Raw genomic sequence first — 18,233 nt, forward strand, 5'->3', positions numbered from 1 at the left:
CCTCATGAGAAAAGTAGCCATAGCTAAAGAAACAAACCATTAGGTACAAATAAAATGAATCAGTCCAGGAACAATCCATTACTGTGTTGTTCATAAAAGACATTAATTGCCTTAGGCTCAGCCTTTCTGTGGGCTAAAGCTCTCAAGTCTGAAGGCTTCAGTGAATGTTAACCTTAGAAACACTCAAACGTACAATTTGTGAATTTGAGACTTTTTTCTCAGCTGGTAGCAAATGGTAGGTTATGTTGGTATTTTAGGGTAACATTGACATTACTTGCGTGCCTGGGATGGTATATGACAAAGCTGGTTCCTTTATGTTTGTGTCTTTTAAAAAAATCCATTCACAGGTGCCTGGGTGGCTCAGCTGGTTGGGCATCCGACTCTTGGTTTCAGCTCAGGTTGAGATCTCGGGGTCATGAGATCGAGCCTCACGTCAGGCTCTACCCTTGGCTTGGAGTCTGCTTGGGATTCTCTGTGTCTCCCTCTGCCCCTCCCCCCCATTCACTCTCTCTCTAAAATAAATAAATACATAAAATCTTAAAAAAAAAAAACTCCATTCATTAATCCATTCATTCATTCATACTCTGTGCACCAGGCAGTATGAAGTCACCACAGATTCAGAAGTGAACAGGATATACTCCTTGTCCTCAATTTGCTAAAAGAGAAAAATGGTCAAATAGACAGTTACAACCCAAAAAGTATACTATGTGCAGAAGTTGACCACCTTGCAATTGCCTCAGAGCAGGATTTTGGGAAAAGGAGAAAGAGTTATGAAACAATGAAAGCAACACAAATTAAAACCTCACCAGAGTGATGGAGTTGGGAATTCAGACATCCAGATCCTGGTCCTGAGCCTTCCCATAAGCACTTTTTGACTCTCCTCTGGAGACTCTCAAATTCCAAAGCTGATCTGACTAGATTTTCTAACAATCTAACTAGAACTTCTAACAATCTGTGACTCTGAGTCACAAGAAAAAAACCTGTCACATAAACAGGGGTTACTGAAACCTGCATTTCAACTGCACCTGGGTTATAGACGCCCATCAATGCTCCTAAAGGGAGACGGTGACACTTTATGATGTGAGGACAATGTGAGACATCCCTGTTCTTTTTTAAAAGGACACACTGGAGCCCCCAGTTGTTGGGTCACACACACAGCTTATTATGATGCATGCATGGTCATTTCTTTCATGTTTCTTCTTTTTTTCTCTCTCCCTCTCCCCTAGAGAAATCTCTCAGAGTGATTCTCTGGAAAAGGTAGAAGCTAATGCCTTTGACAACCTCCTCAATTTGTCTGAAATGTAAGCATCAGCTAATAGATAGTTTATTGCTGTACACTATTACCCTTGCTGGCTGGAGCCCACTCAGTATTTGTATTCAAGCAGCCACTGCTAGGAATCCAAGAGGAAAAGACTACAGCAATTACTAGGTCTGGGCAGGCACTAATTTCTCTCACTGCAGTGGCCTGAGGGTTGCCATGGTGACAACTGCTTCTCCCTGGGAGCTGTACAAACTCTGAAACATCACAACACAAAGTTGGAAATTAAAATTGACATTGTGGAGTCCTGCCAAGTAGCTCTTACCTTATGGAAGGGAGGGAATGAAGTCCCTGGGATAGTGGGGAAATTTGAAAGGGAGCTTAGAGATCATGAATTAGTTCATTGAAGACTGTTCATTTATTTAGTAAATGATTCTTGGAAATCTACCATGTAAAACCCTGTGCTGGACATGTGTATGCGGTTTGTCATTGTTATTGTGATGGTTTAGAATTGATTCTTAAAAACAGTCCCTTCCAAATTATTATTTTCCTCCAATATACAAAAAAGAGGGGTGAAGACTGGCTTGATTCAGTTTTCAGATGATGAACCTCAAACCCAAAGAGGTTAACTGACTTGCCTGATGACACACAGCAAGTCAGTGCTAGAGCTGAGGCTAGGAATTGGGTCGTGTGACTCCCAAACCAGGCTTCTTACTGCTGCCTTATTTGGTTCAAACCTGAGCTTCTAAAAATGTCACCTGCATGGGAGTTTTGAAAGTTAAGGGAAAGGGAAGGATATTAGCAACAAACATTTTCTGCACACTTGTGTCTGGCATTTATTTCCTCTAGGTTGTGTTAATCCTCACAGTTTCCCTGCAAAGTCGAGTAGTTCTCTCTTTTGTCCGAGGGAAGGAAGGGAGGCTCAGAGAGGTCAGTAACTGGACCAGTGTGGCATCGTAGACAATGGCAGGGCTGAGTTTCCACCCCTGCCTCTCTTTCTTCAAAGCTTGTGCATTTCCCACCACACCACAAGGCCTCCCTATGAATGGTCCAATTAGCAATTATCTAAAGAGAATAACTGATTGATAAGTATGTGAGTACCCACCACATGTCCAACCAAGGGTCAAGTGCTGCTGGAATACAGACGAGGTAAAATATAAATCTTCCCCAGAAGATGACAGTACACTCAGGGAGGTGAGACTACCTCACCAACTGATTATCAGGAAATCCAAAATAATGGGTATTCAAATGCAGATTATATAGTCTGGACTTGGCTATGAAGGAGAATTTGGGTAGGGAGGGGGAAGTGGAAGGGAGAGGAGGCCATCACCATTACAGATGACAGTACTATCCCAGACCTAGAAATCCGCCCAAGTGATGACGAAGCACAGCTTATACTGAGAACCACCAGAACAGCTTAAGATTACAGTGCTCATGATGCAACAGAAAGAAAAATAAAATGCTCTAAGGGAAGTTTATGGACTTTTCCAAAGGAAGGCCCTGAGACTAGGATGTTAGCTCCATACAGGCTCTCTTCATTCACAGCTGTAACCCCAGTACCTAGAACAATGCCTGGCACATGTAGGTGCTTAATAAATGTTTGTTGAGTGAGGGCATGTATGGATGAGTAGTTTAAGGTCAGACCCCAAAAGATCTTTAAAAGTTCCTTCCACCTACCTACATAATGCCTTATATGACCCATGATTGCTTGACTAAGTTGTTATAAAAATAATTACAACAAAACATCACTCACCTCTAAAGAATCAAAAGAACATAAAAGATGGAAATAGGCACAAATGGAACTGAGTTCACTTCCAAGTGGGGCTACTTCTCAGCTGTGTGACTAGAGACAAATTATTCAACATCCTGGTTTCATCAACTATGATAATAATTGTTAAGACTGGTTGAAGCCTTACTATGAGCCAGAAACACACTTTTACTTCTCAAAAACTACCCTATGAAGAAACAGAGCTTTAAATGATGTAACCAAGGTCATACAATTAGTAAAACCAAACTGACTGCAGAGCCCCTCTAACTTACCAATACACTATATTTTCTCTCTAGAACAAGAGTAACTATCATTTCTTCAGGTGGTTGTGGCATGGGGTAAGAGAGTCAAAGGCATTTGCTGGCCTTTTATTGAATCCAAAGTAGACAGGCAACTCTGGCTACTTCTTAAAGGGTCAAAGTCCCTGGAAAAGTAGGGAGAAGGGCAATCACACCACTGTGGAGTCATAGCTGTACTTTTATTACTATACAGAGCCCTGCCTCCGACATTATCTCTACCTATTCTATTACTCACTACATACCAACCTATGAGGTAGAAAGAGTGCATATTATTATTCCAAAATTATAGAAGGTCACACTAGCTCAGGGAAGTTAGGAGGCTGCACATCATCACACAACAAATTATCTATAACAGTGGGCATAAATCCCCCCAAATCCAAGCCCCCAGACTGATCCAAAGACTGAGTACCTGTCTGGATCATTGGTCAGTGTGGCTGCCAGCAGAGTATGAAGAAGTCCAGTTTGCCTATAAGGGAGAGTAGCCAATTTGCTCATCTACCCTGGGAGTGGAATCTCCCATCACCCTCAGTGTGTAGGCTCCATGGTGAGAGCCGGGAGTCCTGGAAGTTGGTGCTGCCTCACCGAGTGGGATGGAACAGATTCCCAGCTATGATGTTTATACCTGCCTCAGCAAGAGGTTGAGAGCAGAGCTTCCTGGCAAGAGCCAACTGGCTTTCACCATGCAGTTTTTATCCCCAGGCTCTCAAGAGCTCCCCTCCAGCATACGAAGTCCCTTGATTTTTGCTGATGCCATTTTCAGCCAGCATCCTCTGGTAATGATGGTCTTGTACATTCCAAACAATACACATTTCTTAAACTGCTCCTTCTCTCTTTACAGACTGATCCAGAACACCAAAAACCTGGTGTACATCGAGCCTGGAGCATTTAGAAATCTCCCCCGGTTAAAATACCTGTGAGGATTTTTCCTTTTTGAGCAACTGGGGAGGGAAATTGGGTATCTGATGAAAATCAAAACAATTAAAATGTTGGGAAGAATTTTTTAACTATATATTTAGCATTATTTGCACATCTGTCTTCAGCATTCTGATTAAAATTTAATCAGCATTTCTTGTCAGCCATGAGGCTGGGTGCTTTCAGAACCCGTGTAACTGGCTCCCAACATTTTCACTCTCCAGAAAGCACATGAGAAGAATATCACCCCCTTTGCAAGGATTTTCAAAACTGACAGTGGGAATGGTGAGGGGGGTCATGACACTTGAAAAAGGGTAAATTGGAATCTCTAAGGTGAGGTGGTGATACAGACAGAGCCCAGGTGAAAGTAGGAGAGGCAATTCTGATTCAACACCCATCCCTGGTTAAGAATTACTGATTTCCTTCATCTCATTTGTTCTTTATGCATTAAGTGAAAACTTTTTAAGTATTGCCTTGAGGTAGGCACTGGGCCATATAAACTAAATCACTGTTTTCTATTTCCCATTAAATCTTATTAAGTCTCCTAGTTAGAATTATAAGTTGAGTACCCACGGTAACCCAGCAGATTCATTGCCTTGCCAGCAAAACCAAAATTCCTGAAACTTGATACAATCTATAAACTGATCACTATGGATCTTCTTACAGGTCAAGGAGTCACTTATTCACACAGAAAAATTTAAATCCCTCTAACACAGACGTCATCTGTTCTTCCTGATAAGTTAAATTTCATAAAATCTCCAGAGGGTGGAAGTCCACAAACCCCACCACTTCAAAAAAAAAAAAGGAGACGGACAGGAGGACATCTGTCTGGGTGTGGTGTTTGGTGTCATCTGTACAGCCTTGCCCTGGGGCCTCCTACAGGAGCTGCTGCTGGCCCAACAAGCATAGCTCCTTTGGCAGCTCTAACACTGAACGCCTCCTAGTCCAGGTGTTTTGCTTTTCCAGGCCTCCGAGGCTGTGTAAGACATAAGCATAAGCATCTGCAGTGTCAACCACTTTCAAAAAATATAAAAAAAAAAGAAAAACATACGAAAATCCCAGAACCAAATTTGACCATTATAGTCCCTTGTTATCTAAGAATCATTGTCTCTATTAAATAACATTTTCACCCCCCAAACAAGTGATCATCCCCCAACCCCAATACACATTGCTGTCAAAGTTACAATGCCATCACCAGCCACAGAGAGGGCAAGGATTCACTGGGATCTGGAGTTACAGGTAAGAAGGAGCATCAGAACCAGGGGAGAACCCTGGCTTCCTTCTGTTGTCACCAGAGTGTGAGGAAGTTCATGTCAGTTTCTGCAGTCCTGCATAGGTGAATTTAAAACTTGGCTAGGGAAAATCCAGATGCCTGGACTCCTCTAAAGGAGTCCCATTCTTGTGTCATAAAATATCTTTCAATTTAACCTTATCATTGAAGCTTCTCTCTTCTTTGAAGCTTAAATAAAAGGTGGGAGGAAGAAGAGACCTGAGTAGCTCCAATAAGGAAAAGCATGTTCAATGATTTCAGTAAGTTATAAGGAAGAACTGCCTGAACCACAAGGTAGCTAAAGAAAGAAAGATTTTTAATAATGAGGGACATGGGCGCCTGGGTGGCTCAGTCGTCTGGCGTCTGCCTTCAGCTCAGGTCATGTTCCCGGGGTCCTGGGATCGAGCCCCACATCGGGCTCCCTGCTCAGCGGGAAGCCTGCTTCTCCCTCTCCCACTCCCCCTGCTTGTGTTCCCTCTCTCGCTGTCTCTCTCTGTCAAATAAATAAATAAAATATTTAAAAATAATAATAATGATGAGGGATATGGATTTCTCATATGGAGATTAATATACCTAAAGTGTTTGAGTTGAAACCTGTTCCAAAGTAGAGGGATGCCATCTAGAACTATCAAGAGCAAATTACTAAAAAGGAATAGGATAGAATACAACAGAAAAAACGCAATTGATACAATAGGACAAGACAGGCTGGAAACATAAATATAAATGAAAAAGACCTGAAAGTTTAGTCCCGGCCCCTAGATCTTTAAACAGGCATCTTTAGAGCAACTTCTTCCATACTGTTAGGGGCTTTAAAATTCTGACACTCTTCAACAGCTAAAAGTGCTACCAAAAAAGCCAAACTCAGTATTTTTTTAAATGTGAAGACAGTCTTCGCAAAGTGCCTTTCTATCGCGTTTATCTTTATGCCTTAATAACAATCACTTTTACTCACTCCCTGCCCACATCCCCACCCTGCCCCAAATCACAGAAGCATCTGTAACACAGGCATCCAAAAGCTTCCAGATGTTACAAAGATCTTCTCCTCTGAATTTAATTTCATTCTGTAAGTACCAGGCTGATTGCTATGCATAACAGTTTCCTATTTGCAGCTAAAATTTGGAAAGTAAATATTTCTCATTTTATTCCTCCAGGGAAATTTGTGATAACTTACACATAACCACCATACCAGGAAATGCTTTTCAAGGGATGAATAACGAATCCATAACACTGTAAGTAAAATCCCAGATTCATGTTCTGCCATTCAGGCTCCTGCTATTCTTGCTTCTTGCTTGAAGTGAGCTCTTATCTTTTACCACGTTCTCCATTCACTGGTAACATTCTTTATGACCTAAAATGCTACGGTGAGAGCAGTTGTGTGGGATTGCAGCTGTGTCATGTGTTCACACAACCACCAACTGACCCATTCGGTTTAAAATTAATCAGACGGGCCCTGAGGATTGACAGTGACCAAATTTCCAACTGATGAAATTGTTCACTGCATCAGTGGAATGCTTTGAAGCTGGGAAGAGACAGCCAGGAGGGAAATGGCTGCCCTGGTTCAAAGAGCACAGAAATTTCAAGTTTCAAATGAGAAGTCTGGAAAGATATTCTCCAAGTAGGTAGAACAGTTGATCGATAGAACCTGCATTCACTCGCTTACTCTCTCTGATTTTTTGCTTCTGAAGAGCACCATCTATGCCCATTCCCTACCTCCCTTAATACTTGAAAATAGTGTCTTTTTATTTGACAATCACTCATCAGGTTACCAGGCTCACAGGCCCTACCCCTTTTATGCTCTTTCCTAAGGCCTTGCTATTCAAAATATGGTCCATGGACCAGCATCTACTGTATCTTCTAAGAGCTGGTTAGACATGCAGACTCTTGGGACTCAGAACTACTGACTCAGAATCTGCAAGTTCCCAAGTGAGTCACATGCACATAAAGTTCACAGGGAACTGTACTAAGATAACCCAACCTAATCTCTTCACCATTCATCTACCTGACTTCCTTCCCTCTTGGGTCCCTGCCGTCTGCACATGGAGCACCTGCCTTTGCCCCACCATTCAGAAGGAGTGTTCTGGGCACCATGTCTCACTTGTATCCGAAGTCCAATGACCTATACTCAATTCTTTTCCCCATATCCATATCCCTCTCACTCTTTCTACTTTGGCTACAGCCCATGGCAGGGTTGTAATGAGTCAATAAATGAGCTTGTCCTTAAAGAAAGAGAGAGCACACACTGGATGACCCCAAAATGAGCAGATAGTTGTGAAGCAAGAGAAGAGACCATCTCAGAGGACTCTCTTTTCTATCATGGATTTTAAATATTGGTATCAATGTATATTGCATTTGAATAGTACTTTTTACTCTGTGTAGGTATAATTCCACACATTTAATTGTCATGTTACAAAACTGTAGCCCATGCAGACCCAGCTCAGAGTATTGCGATCAAGGGAATACAGAGCAGCAACCAAAAAAACATTTTTTTTCCGATAAATTCTTTACTTGCAGCTCTTAAACACCAGGAAAGATAAAGGAGATCCTAAAAAATCTTCTCTACAGTCTTTCTGCTCCTCTACTTGCCTTACACACTAAAGCTCTTCCAGCTGTATTTTATAAAGTATTTCCAACTCACCGTTGCATGTATCTAGAACTACTCATTTATCACACGCCGTCAGAAACAGGGCAAAGACTGCATGGGGAGGTACCACATACCTTAGGATTCTTTAGTGAGAACACAAAAGACATATGATCCATATCCCCAAGGAGTTCAGAATCTCAATTATGAGGAAATAGAGAAATTATGCGGGCAAACATGAAATTAATGAAAGAATAATACAAACCAGTAGATATTCACTGTGAAAGTTTGTGTTACACAGAAATGAGAAGTCTTAGAGAAGTCCTCTTGGGCTGGAGAAGTCAGAGGAGGCTGCACGGTGGAGCTGAGACTTGAGTTAGACCTCATAGTATCAGTAACATTGGTATGGGTAAATGTGATAATAGCAGCTAATATTTATACAGCACTTAGTAAATGCCTGCACTATTTTTAACTACTTTTTAAAAACTTGTTTACATCTCACAGCAACCCTATGAGGTAGGGACTGTCAGCCCCATTTTTAGATGAGGAAACCAAGGCACTACGGGGTTAAGTAATTTGCCCAGGGTCAGGATTTAGACTCCATCTGGCTCCAGAATCACAGTCTTAGCCATTATGTGGTACCACATGCCAAGAAAAGGGAAGCGAGTAGTCTAAGTGAGGGAACATCATGAGCAAAAGTATGGCTGTGGGAAAGAGGACAACAGGATATGTCTTACTTATTGGGGAGTACACACCCAGCTTAAGAAACAGGAAATAGGTTTAGATAAATGGCAGAGGTGGAAGGGACATTGGATTGCTGAGTCTTGAATGCTGGGATAAAGGATTAAAAGCTTAGACGTAACTGACAAAAGTAATAAGAAACCACCCAACAGAGTAGCCTTTATTCAAAGATCACAAATATCCAAGACTTCCTTTGATTTTGACCTAAATCTAAAAATAATCGGGACCCAAATGGTACTTGTCCCAGGTAAATGTACAGCCATAAGAATGAAGTGGAAATGGAATGAATGAAAGGACAGAAGATGTGGAGAACAGTCAACAAGAAAATGAGTGTTGGGATGATCCACAGGGCCCTCGTGAGCAACCAAGACTGGACCAACCCACCAAACTCAAGGAACAACAAAAGATTCCTTTCACACATCACATTTCAGCATGTGCACATGACAGCTGCACAGTATTTTTATTATGGGGCCATTAACTTATGTTAGTTATGATTTTAAGAAGAATAGTGCCTACCAGCAGGGCATAATTGCCCCACATCTGAAGTTAATGAGGATTGCAGATTCATCTTTCCTAGTGGGCCCAGGGGGCATTGGACTTCCATCCCCCTCCTCACTCTCAGCCCTTCATCTGGAGGGGGAGTGATTAGTCATTTGCTTGGCACTTGTTCTCAGCTGAATGGGCCCTTCTGTAAGTGAAGGATCCTGTGGAGCACCCTGTTGGAAAAAGAGTATTATAGTTAAAGAGGAAAGCTTTATTTTCTCAGCTGTAAAGTTCAACTTCCTAATTAGGAGCCTTCTCTCTTCATTATTAGTAGTATTGGAGATTTTGCTTTTTGTGGAACCTTTCCTGCCCTCCCCCCACCAAAATCTTTACCAACTGTGAGCTCATTTAATGAAAACAAAACACTTCACTTGATGCTGGAGAAGCTCAGTGGGGTTAATGCTAGAACTATGCATTATACTCTTAAGTCCCTTATAGCCACTTTGGCTTTTCATTAAATCTCCTCAAGAGGCTACCTTGAAATGTACCCCCTGAGGAAGCAGGATGTGGCTGCACCACCTTTAAAATATTCTAGATGACTGGTCATACCAGTCTCAAAAAAAGAGACAACTTTGATTCATGTCTGAACTCCACAAAGAGAAGGAAAGGTCGTGACAACTAATTCTCAGAGAAAGAATGCCTGGCAAAGGATGGCAAGCTTCCAGGCTGCACCTGTGATAAGCCACAATGAAGAGACTGCTGGGTGTTGAAACAGAAAGCCTGGGTTCTAATCCTGGCCCTGTGTCTAATGACCTCTAGTCAAGTTACACCACCCAGACGTGCCTCTGTCTCTGTGTATCCAATGGGATTATAAATACTTGTACAAATTCAACCACGTCGTGTCAACTACATGGCACCACCATGATTAAAAGCTAATATTCAGCAAGCCACTTGTTTTAGACCATCCTGAAAACACCATGTCTCATCATCTCTTTTTAAATATTTTTTATTTTAAAATTTTCAGTGGACAAGTGGAGTCGCTTTCCACTTGTCTTTCCAATAACACCCCTATACAACTTACCTAGATTTACCAACTATTAGCAGCTTGCTACACCCACCCCATCTCTATATGTGTAAGTATATGCAACATATTTCTTTTTGGCCAAACCATCCAAAAAAAGTTTATAGATATTATGACACTTCATACCTTAAATACTTCAGCATGTAACTCCCCAAAACAGGAACATTCTATGTAACTACACCATTATACACACACACCCCCAAAAAACAAACAAAAAAAAACATGAATTTAATGACATTGTCCAATCTACAGTCCCCATTCCAATGAAAATGTCTTTTATAGAATTTTTTGACTCAGAATCCAATCAAAATTTTATGCACTGCATTTTCACTATTATGTCCCTTAGTGCTCCCAATCTCACCTCCTACCCCACCCACGAAGATCTGCTCCCCGACTTTCCTCTGTTCTGTATGACAACAATTCCTTGAAGGAACCCAGGCCAGTTGTCTGGATTCATCTGACTATATTATCAGGATTAGATTCAGGTCAACATTTCTGCAAGAACACTGCAGAGGGCATGCTGTGCCTCTCCCAGTTCATCAAACCAGAAGGCACATCATGCCATGCCCCTTGGCCATTTGGTTAAAGTGTGACTGTCAGACATCTTCATTGTAAGGGCACATTTTTCCCTTTGTCATTAATAATAAGCGATAGTGGGATACTTTGAGTTGGTACAACTAGCCCATTGGCCAACAACTTTTCAGCTAATGGTTTCAGCATCAAATGATTATTCGGTTATTATGCAGGGAGTTACAAAATGGAAGTTTTAAATTTCATCATTCTTCTACATTTATTATCAGCACTCTTCTGTAAAAAAAAGAATCCTCTCCTTCTCTCTCGATCTCTCTCTTTTTTAAGTATCACTGTGGAAGTAGATTTTTTTTTAAATTTTATTCAATATATTATAATCCATTGCTGTAATCATTCTTTTGGATGCCTGACATCTTTTTGTTATTACATATGGTAAAGTCATATAAGATGACATGAACTTGGCTGAGGGAAACTTGAAGGAAAACATAACAACTCAGTGCTGCTGAAAGTCAGGAGGTATGCCCACATCAGAGAAAGGATTTCCTTGCCATTGAGTCTGTGAGCCCCACAGAAATGGGGGAATTCTGATGAACATTTAAAACTAGGGTCATGGCAGCATAAATAGATCAGCCAGGTGACAGTGAACTGGTGACAAGTTATTCATACAACCATGGCCAAGGCATCCACTCAAGAAGTGTCTTCATACACTTCATACACAGGAATTATTCAGGTATAAAAGGACTCCAGCAAAATACCACCGGAGAAGAACGTGATGAATTTAGGATCCCTGTTCTTTAGGTAGGTATCTGTATAGTCATTTGATAAAAATTTGCTTATAGATATATCACCATGGGGCATATTTTCTAAAATAGAAACCCTGAGGCCACTTTTTGAGACCCTGCAAATCTGCAAACACATATTAAGTTTTCTTCTTTAAAATCATCCAAAAACTAGATGGTTACATGATCCAAAAAGGAACCATGGCAGATCATCTAATACTGTTAATATAATCCCAGAAATGCTTTTAGAGCCCCAGGAATATTTGGAGTTGTTTCAAGGCAGCATTCAGAATGAGAGTCTCATCTGTGATTAAGTTCTAAAGCCTGAACCTTATTTTGAATAAAAAGGTGACATTCTCTCTTTCTGAATCACAATTACTGACATTTGAATAGAGAACATAGACAATGCTTTAAAGTAAGGTGCAGCTATTGTAATACAGGAGGTTGGGGGGGGGATTATTTCTGTGCTTGTGAAAGCATCCTCAAGGCAAAGGGAGCCATCCTCATTTAATTCTGACACCATGATGTTTTGGGAAAAAAGTTATCTGAAGTGACTCTCCAGATGTTTTAAGGGGCATTTTAAAGCATTGTATGGGCCTGACAGCAGGAGACCTCCCACTCACATTCGTAACTTCCCCAAAGTAAGGAAGCCAGTTTTAATTAAAACAAAGCAACACCTTCTATTGTGTGCAACTGGTAAGAACAAAGCTGAAGAGAAACAGCTGAAAAGGAAACAGTGAGCCCCATTCTTTGGAAAGTCGGGACAAACAGGACCCAGACTATTTTTTTAAAAAAGACCTGAAAAATGTCCCAATACAAGCATGTCAATGATGCTAACACAGACCAAAGATGTTTGAGGGCCTCTGGAGAGTGAGTACATCTGAGGCAGCCCAGGCCACTAAACTGACCTGCTCCACCAAGAACAGGAAGGCCCCTACCCCAGCGGACAACAGTTCAATTAAACAGACTGCTACAATTCATGGAACTCCTATCCAGAGCATGGCAAGGGAGACCCTTTCCCTCTATTCTCGTCAGAGAGATGTAGCTACTACAAAATATTATAAAATAATAATAATAATAATAATAATAATAATAATAATAATGGCAACACATTAAGCATTTACTGTGTTCCAGGACTTATTTCTAAGTGCTTCACATAGGTTTAGCATTTTAATCCACCCAATAGCCTTTTGAAGTCAATACTATTATTATCATCCCTATTTTCAGATTAGGAAATTAACACACAAAGAGGTTAAGTAACTGCCTAAAGTAACTCAGCTAATAAGTAGCGAGCAGTTGGGTTGAAGATGCAAATTTAACCACGAAGCTGCACTTAGAGCAATGGCATTGTAAGCCCCTCTTAAAAAAAAAAAAAGTATAAAATCCTAATTATGTATCAAAACTAGGATCAGGACAGCACATAAGGATGATGGGGAAATGGGCATCCAGACAAGTGCTGGCAGCTTTGCTTTGCTCAAAACAGAGTGGGAGCTACTCTGTCTTAATTCACTATGCATGTAACTCCATCGCTTACCAGGTAGGGAAAGCAGTAAGGGAATCAGACTCTGGACTAAGTTCTATCCAGCAGACCATCTGATCTGCATATGGAAATGATGAGAGCTATATCATCCCATGCTGTACCTTAGGGCAAGGGGCCCCAAGCTGGCATGCCCAAGCTCACTGGGAGAGCTTGTTATAAAAGTGCATATTCCTGAACACCACTACCACATTCTGATTCCATAGCTCTGCAGGGCACCTGCTCAGTGGGTTTGAGTCTGCATTTCCAGCAAGCAGCTCCAGTTGATTCTGAGTCAGTGGATGAAGGGGAATGCTTTGACAAACCCTGGCCGAGACTCTTAAGAAATCCAATTTCAAAGAAGTTCAAAGAAAAGTCCAATATGATTCCTTCATCTACAAGAGATTGCTATAAAGGAATTCAAACCCCCAAATGATAAGGGACTGCCAAAGAATAATAGTCTAAATGTAAAATTAAAAAAAGAATTCTAGGGGCGACTGGGTGGCCCAGATGGTTAGGTGTCTGCCTTCGGCTCAGGTCATGATCCCAGGGTCCTGGAATCGAGCCCCACATCGGGCTCCTGGCTCAGCAGGGAGCCTGCTTCTCCCTCGCCCTCTGCCTCTCCCCCTCCTCATGCTCTTTCTCTCTGTGTATCTCTGTGTCTCAAATGGATAAATAAAAAATCTTTTTAGAAAATGCTTTAAAAAGAAGAATTCTATTTTTGAGCTGCTAAGGAGACAAGAATGTTGTGCGTAATTACACAAGACAACAGAGATAAACCAAGTAATTATCCCCTCAAATTCTAGAAAACTAGTAAAAAATGGCACCCAAGAATCCCTTACAGAATACAGTTAAGAGCTCATAGGTGAAGTTGTAAATTCAAAATTCCAGAAGAAAGCACAGGAGAGCATGAGAAGACAGAGAAGCCTGTTCCTCAGGCTGGGCTCCTGTCAGGTAGCAAGCATCATGAGAGACCCAGGGGTTTTACAAAATGAGGTCACCCTGAACTCAAATTAATAAGGTTTTATGGATTATTTTGTAATCTCTATTTTCTGAATGCCAGTGTTCAAATATCATGCTTCAGCCCTGAGTCCTGCTTAGATTTATCTATACACTGTTTTGTCTCAGGTGTGCTATGGATTGATGTAAAGAGACCCCCCACACACATACACACTACACACCTACACATACACCACAAGACACAATTCCATGCTTGTTTTATTTAACAAAGTCTAGAGAACCCTTGCAGACAACAGCCACCTGGAACAGGAACAGCTGGGGAAGGTGTCTAAACTGTTTCTTAAGTCGCACACACCAGCCCATCCCTACATGGCCATGCAACTACCAGCAACCCTGTAAACGGAAGCTAGGGTCTTGCCAGGTGCTGGAGCTTAATTTTATGTTATACCATAGCCCTTTCTCACATTTTATCATGGTTCATGAAGAACTTACACAAATATTTCTAAGACTATGACTTTCAATCTTGCTTGGTTAACTATGATTTATAGTAAGAAATTCATCTTACATATATCCATTTGTTCATCCAATTCATTTAACATATATTTACTGTAATCCTCCCAAATGCCAGGCACTGTTCCAGATGCAGGGGATTCTGTAAGAAACAGAACAGTTTGAAATCCTTGCTCTCCTGAAGCTTACATTCTGCCGGGGAAGGCAGATGATGAACGAGTATGATATAATCACAGGTCAGATGCTGATAAAGCCACAGAGGAAACACAAATCCAAGAGGGGAGATGGGAATGTGGGAATGCTGGGGGAAGGGAGGATGGGAGTTTAAATGCGCAGCCAGGAAAGGCCGCACCAAGAACGTGACATCAAGCACAGCCCTGCAGGAGGAGGAAGAGGGGCCATGTGGATATCTCAGGGAAGAAAAGTGAAAACAACCAGTGAAAGGGATATACTGGAAATAGCCCAAGACAAAGTATGTTCTGGTCCCATTTCTGCCTATGCTGGGCTTTAGACAAGTCACTTTCCTTTCTGAGCCTCTTCCTTTCTTTGTAAAATGAAGGTGTGCCACTTGATCCTCTCCAAGCTCATTCCTGACTTCAACATTTCCCAACATCTGTCTTGGGGACCCTCTTAGGTCTTATTCTGGGCAGATGTATATGTATTATCTATATATGTGTATGTACACTTTTATGTACATAACATAGAAAAATGGTGGAACAAAATCCCATAAATGATACTACCCTAATTACATGAAACACACTTCAATATTTTCCATTTTGTCTTATTCTGTTCTATTTCATTTTGCTAAATGCTGATTGCACCCAACTAAACTGATTTCCCTATCCACTAATTGGTCTTAAAGAACCATTTACAGGCATTGAAATCTTCTTGGTTATGGAGCCAAATACGGCATTAGCAAAAACACATACTCATCCAAGGAAAAGAAAAGCTAACTCAGTACTGGAGTCTTCCTCTGCCCTGCACTTTCAGCCACCCGGAAAGCAGAGGCAACACAACAACACTGAGACTTAGATTTCTCATCAGCATAATGGAAATGACAATGAGGATTAAGTCACAAAATACATGTAGAATGACTGATCAAGTGCCTGGCACTTAATAAACACTTAATAATCAAACAAATTGGTGGTGATGCCACTGGTCGAAGTGAAGCCAAACTAGAATAGAAAGAAGAAGAAAAAAAAAACCAGCTCCATCTCATCAGGTCCTTAGAATTCAAAACGTTAGAGAAACAGAGCTAGATATTGTGAATGCCAGTAATTATCTTAGTAATAAATGTCACAGAAGGAAGAATGTGTGATTCCAAAATGTGCTTCTTTCACTGCTAAATCCTCTCTCCTCTCACTTCAGCAAACTATATGGAAATGGGTTTGAAGAAATACAAAGTCATGCCTTCAACGGGACAACGCTGATTTCCCTGTAAGTATGTGCTTATTTCCCCAGCTCATGAATAAAAATGAAGTATTACTCTAGCTACCAGATCACATTCAATCTTTAGCAACTAACGCAGGACAAAAATAAACTTTCAAGTGGTTAGTCCTCAGTGTTTCACTCATGTTACTAGGCAACTGGCTGGCTAGAAACCCCAGAGCACCTGATTTCAAAGATAGATGCAGCCTGGAGACATTAAAGTTGACAGTTTGCTAAAATATTCAACACCCTACTTTAGTCTCATCTCTCAGCCTCCCTCTCGAGCCCCCTCACTCAGGTTGATGGTGTGTTAGAAGCAGCAGGATTTCAGTGAAGAAATTCTTCCCCCAGCCCCACCGCAAAGAAATCGGGTAACCCCAGGTACCAGCCCAATCAGCCACAACAGGCCTACTCGCGGTCCCATCCCCCTACTGTTAGGGGGGATTATGGAGCACATTTTTCACAGAGTGAGGGGGCCTGGTGCTTTCACCATATCCTACCCTGGTCCCCAGGGTTCACAGCCTTTAACTCAAGGAGAGCATCCCTACCAACTGCTTCCTTCATTGTTCCCCACCTCTCTTTCCTTCAATGGTACCTTTTCTAAAAGAGTGGCTCATTCACTAAACCTGCTGGGCTGGGGCCATTGGAACCATAACACGTACAGAGTGAGGTGACAATCACCCTACAGTTGGGTATAATAAAAACTAAGAGCACCTGAAAAGCACAATTGAAGCCAAGATTAAGAAAAGGCTTTTATAATAAATTGTATAAACCACAGTCTATACCAGGACTTCTCAGACTTTAACACACATAGAATAACATGGAGATTGTTAAAACACAGATTCCTAGGCCCCACCCCCAGAGACTTTGCTTCAGTGGGTCTAGGGTAGGGCTTGAGAATTTGTAATTATAACAAGCCCCCAGGAGATGCTGATGTTGCCAGTCTCAAGTTGAGTAGCATGTCTATACAATAGACTATATAACTATACATATTAACCAAAGATTCTATTATATCCATACCGTGCTACAGAGCTTGGTGACGAAGAGAACAGAGCTAAGAGTCACCAATTGGGCTTCAAACTCCAATGCCAGTATTTATCAGCTTGACCTTGCGCAAGTGACTTAACCTATCCCAGCCACAGTGTTCTCAGCCATAAAATAGAGCCGCTAATGGGCTTGTTTATGAGGATATCCTCACCAAAAATGAAAAGGTCTGTTTTGAATCCTCAGTACTTAACACAGTGCCTCGCACAGAGTATGTGCTCATTTATTATTTATCACATTGCACAGTTCATTAACTACAAATGAACAAATGAATGATAAATAAGATTATATTTTTATAATCTTAGCCTGAGTCTGGCACATACCAAGTGCTCAAGAAATGGCACCTTGAACTCATGGAGTAAATTTTCCTTCATTTTCTCGTTGACTTGAATTTAACGAAGAGTTCACTCTAGCCAATTGAATCTGTTTCTGCCAAAATCAAATCATATCCTCTCCTGGCACAGTACTTTCAGATGCCTCATTCACTCAACAAGGGTCTGCCAAGCATCAGCTGTGTTTGAGGAACATGCTATATCTGGGGTGGAAATGAAGATGAATAAGCCCCAGTGTTTGCCCCACAGGAGCTTAGAGCCTAGGAAGAAGCATTGCCAAATGGTATATAAACTGTACACTAAGTAGTAACTAAAACAGAAGGCAAAGCATGATGCCTCCCCTGAGAGAAGTAAAGTCCTCTGGGCTTTCAAAGGCAGAAGAGAAGAAAATTAGAGAACGTCTCATGAGAGACATAGACTTTGAGCTGGGCCTAAGTCAGAGAGGCAAAGAGAGAAGGAAAATGCATTCCAAGCAGAGGATGACAAAGAGAATGGCCCAGAGGTGGAAGCATGTGTTCACAGAACAGGACACAGCACCTTTTAGAAAGTTCTAGGTGTGAGTTAGGGACAAAGCAGTAAGGGCCTCAGGTGCCACAGTAAAGAATTTGGACTCTCTTCTGTAAAAAATGAGAAGCTGTTGAAAGTTCTAGGATGCGAAGTGTGAGGGACACTTAAAGAAGGTTCATCTGCTAGCAGAAAGGACAGAAGTTGGGGGTGGGGGTGCAGGGCTAGCGAGAGACACC

At 41.5% G+C, this 18,233-nt stretch overlaps 1 protein-coding gene across 2 annotated transcripts in view; it reads left to right on the top strand.

The window, feature by feature from the left end:
• LHCGR (luteinizing hormone/choriogonadotropin receptor) overlaps positions 1 to 18,233 on the top strand; it is a 60,685-nt gene that overhangs the window by 19,834 nt on the left and 22,618 nt on the right. For both annotated transcript variants that reach the window (XM_028104057.2, XM_088026206.1), the window contains exons 3-7: positions 1,227 to 1,301; positions 4,164 to 4,238; positions 6,496 to 6,570; positions 6,659 to 6,736; positions 16,055 to 16,123. In XM_028104057.2, coding sequence (XP_027959858.1) covers positions 1,227 to 1,301; positions 4,164 to 4,238; positions 6,496 to 6,570; positions 6,659 to 6,736; positions 16,055 to 16,123 — 372 coding nt within the window. The remainder of the gene's footprint in view (positions 1 to 1,226; positions 1,302 to 4,163; positions 4,239 to 6,495; positions 6,571 to 6,658; positions 6,737 to 16,054; positions 16,124 to 18,233) is intronic.

This window comes from Eumetopias jubatus, unplaced genomic scaffold (genome assembly GCF_037043125.1).
Source record: "Eumetopias jubatus isolate StellerSeaLion01/CBP00866 unplaced genomic scaffold, mEumJub1_p1.0 scaffold_9, whole genome shotgun sequence".
Classification (NCBI taxonomy): Eukaryota; Metazoa; Chordata; class Mammalia; order Carnivora; family Otariidae; genus Eumetopias; species Eumetopias jubatus.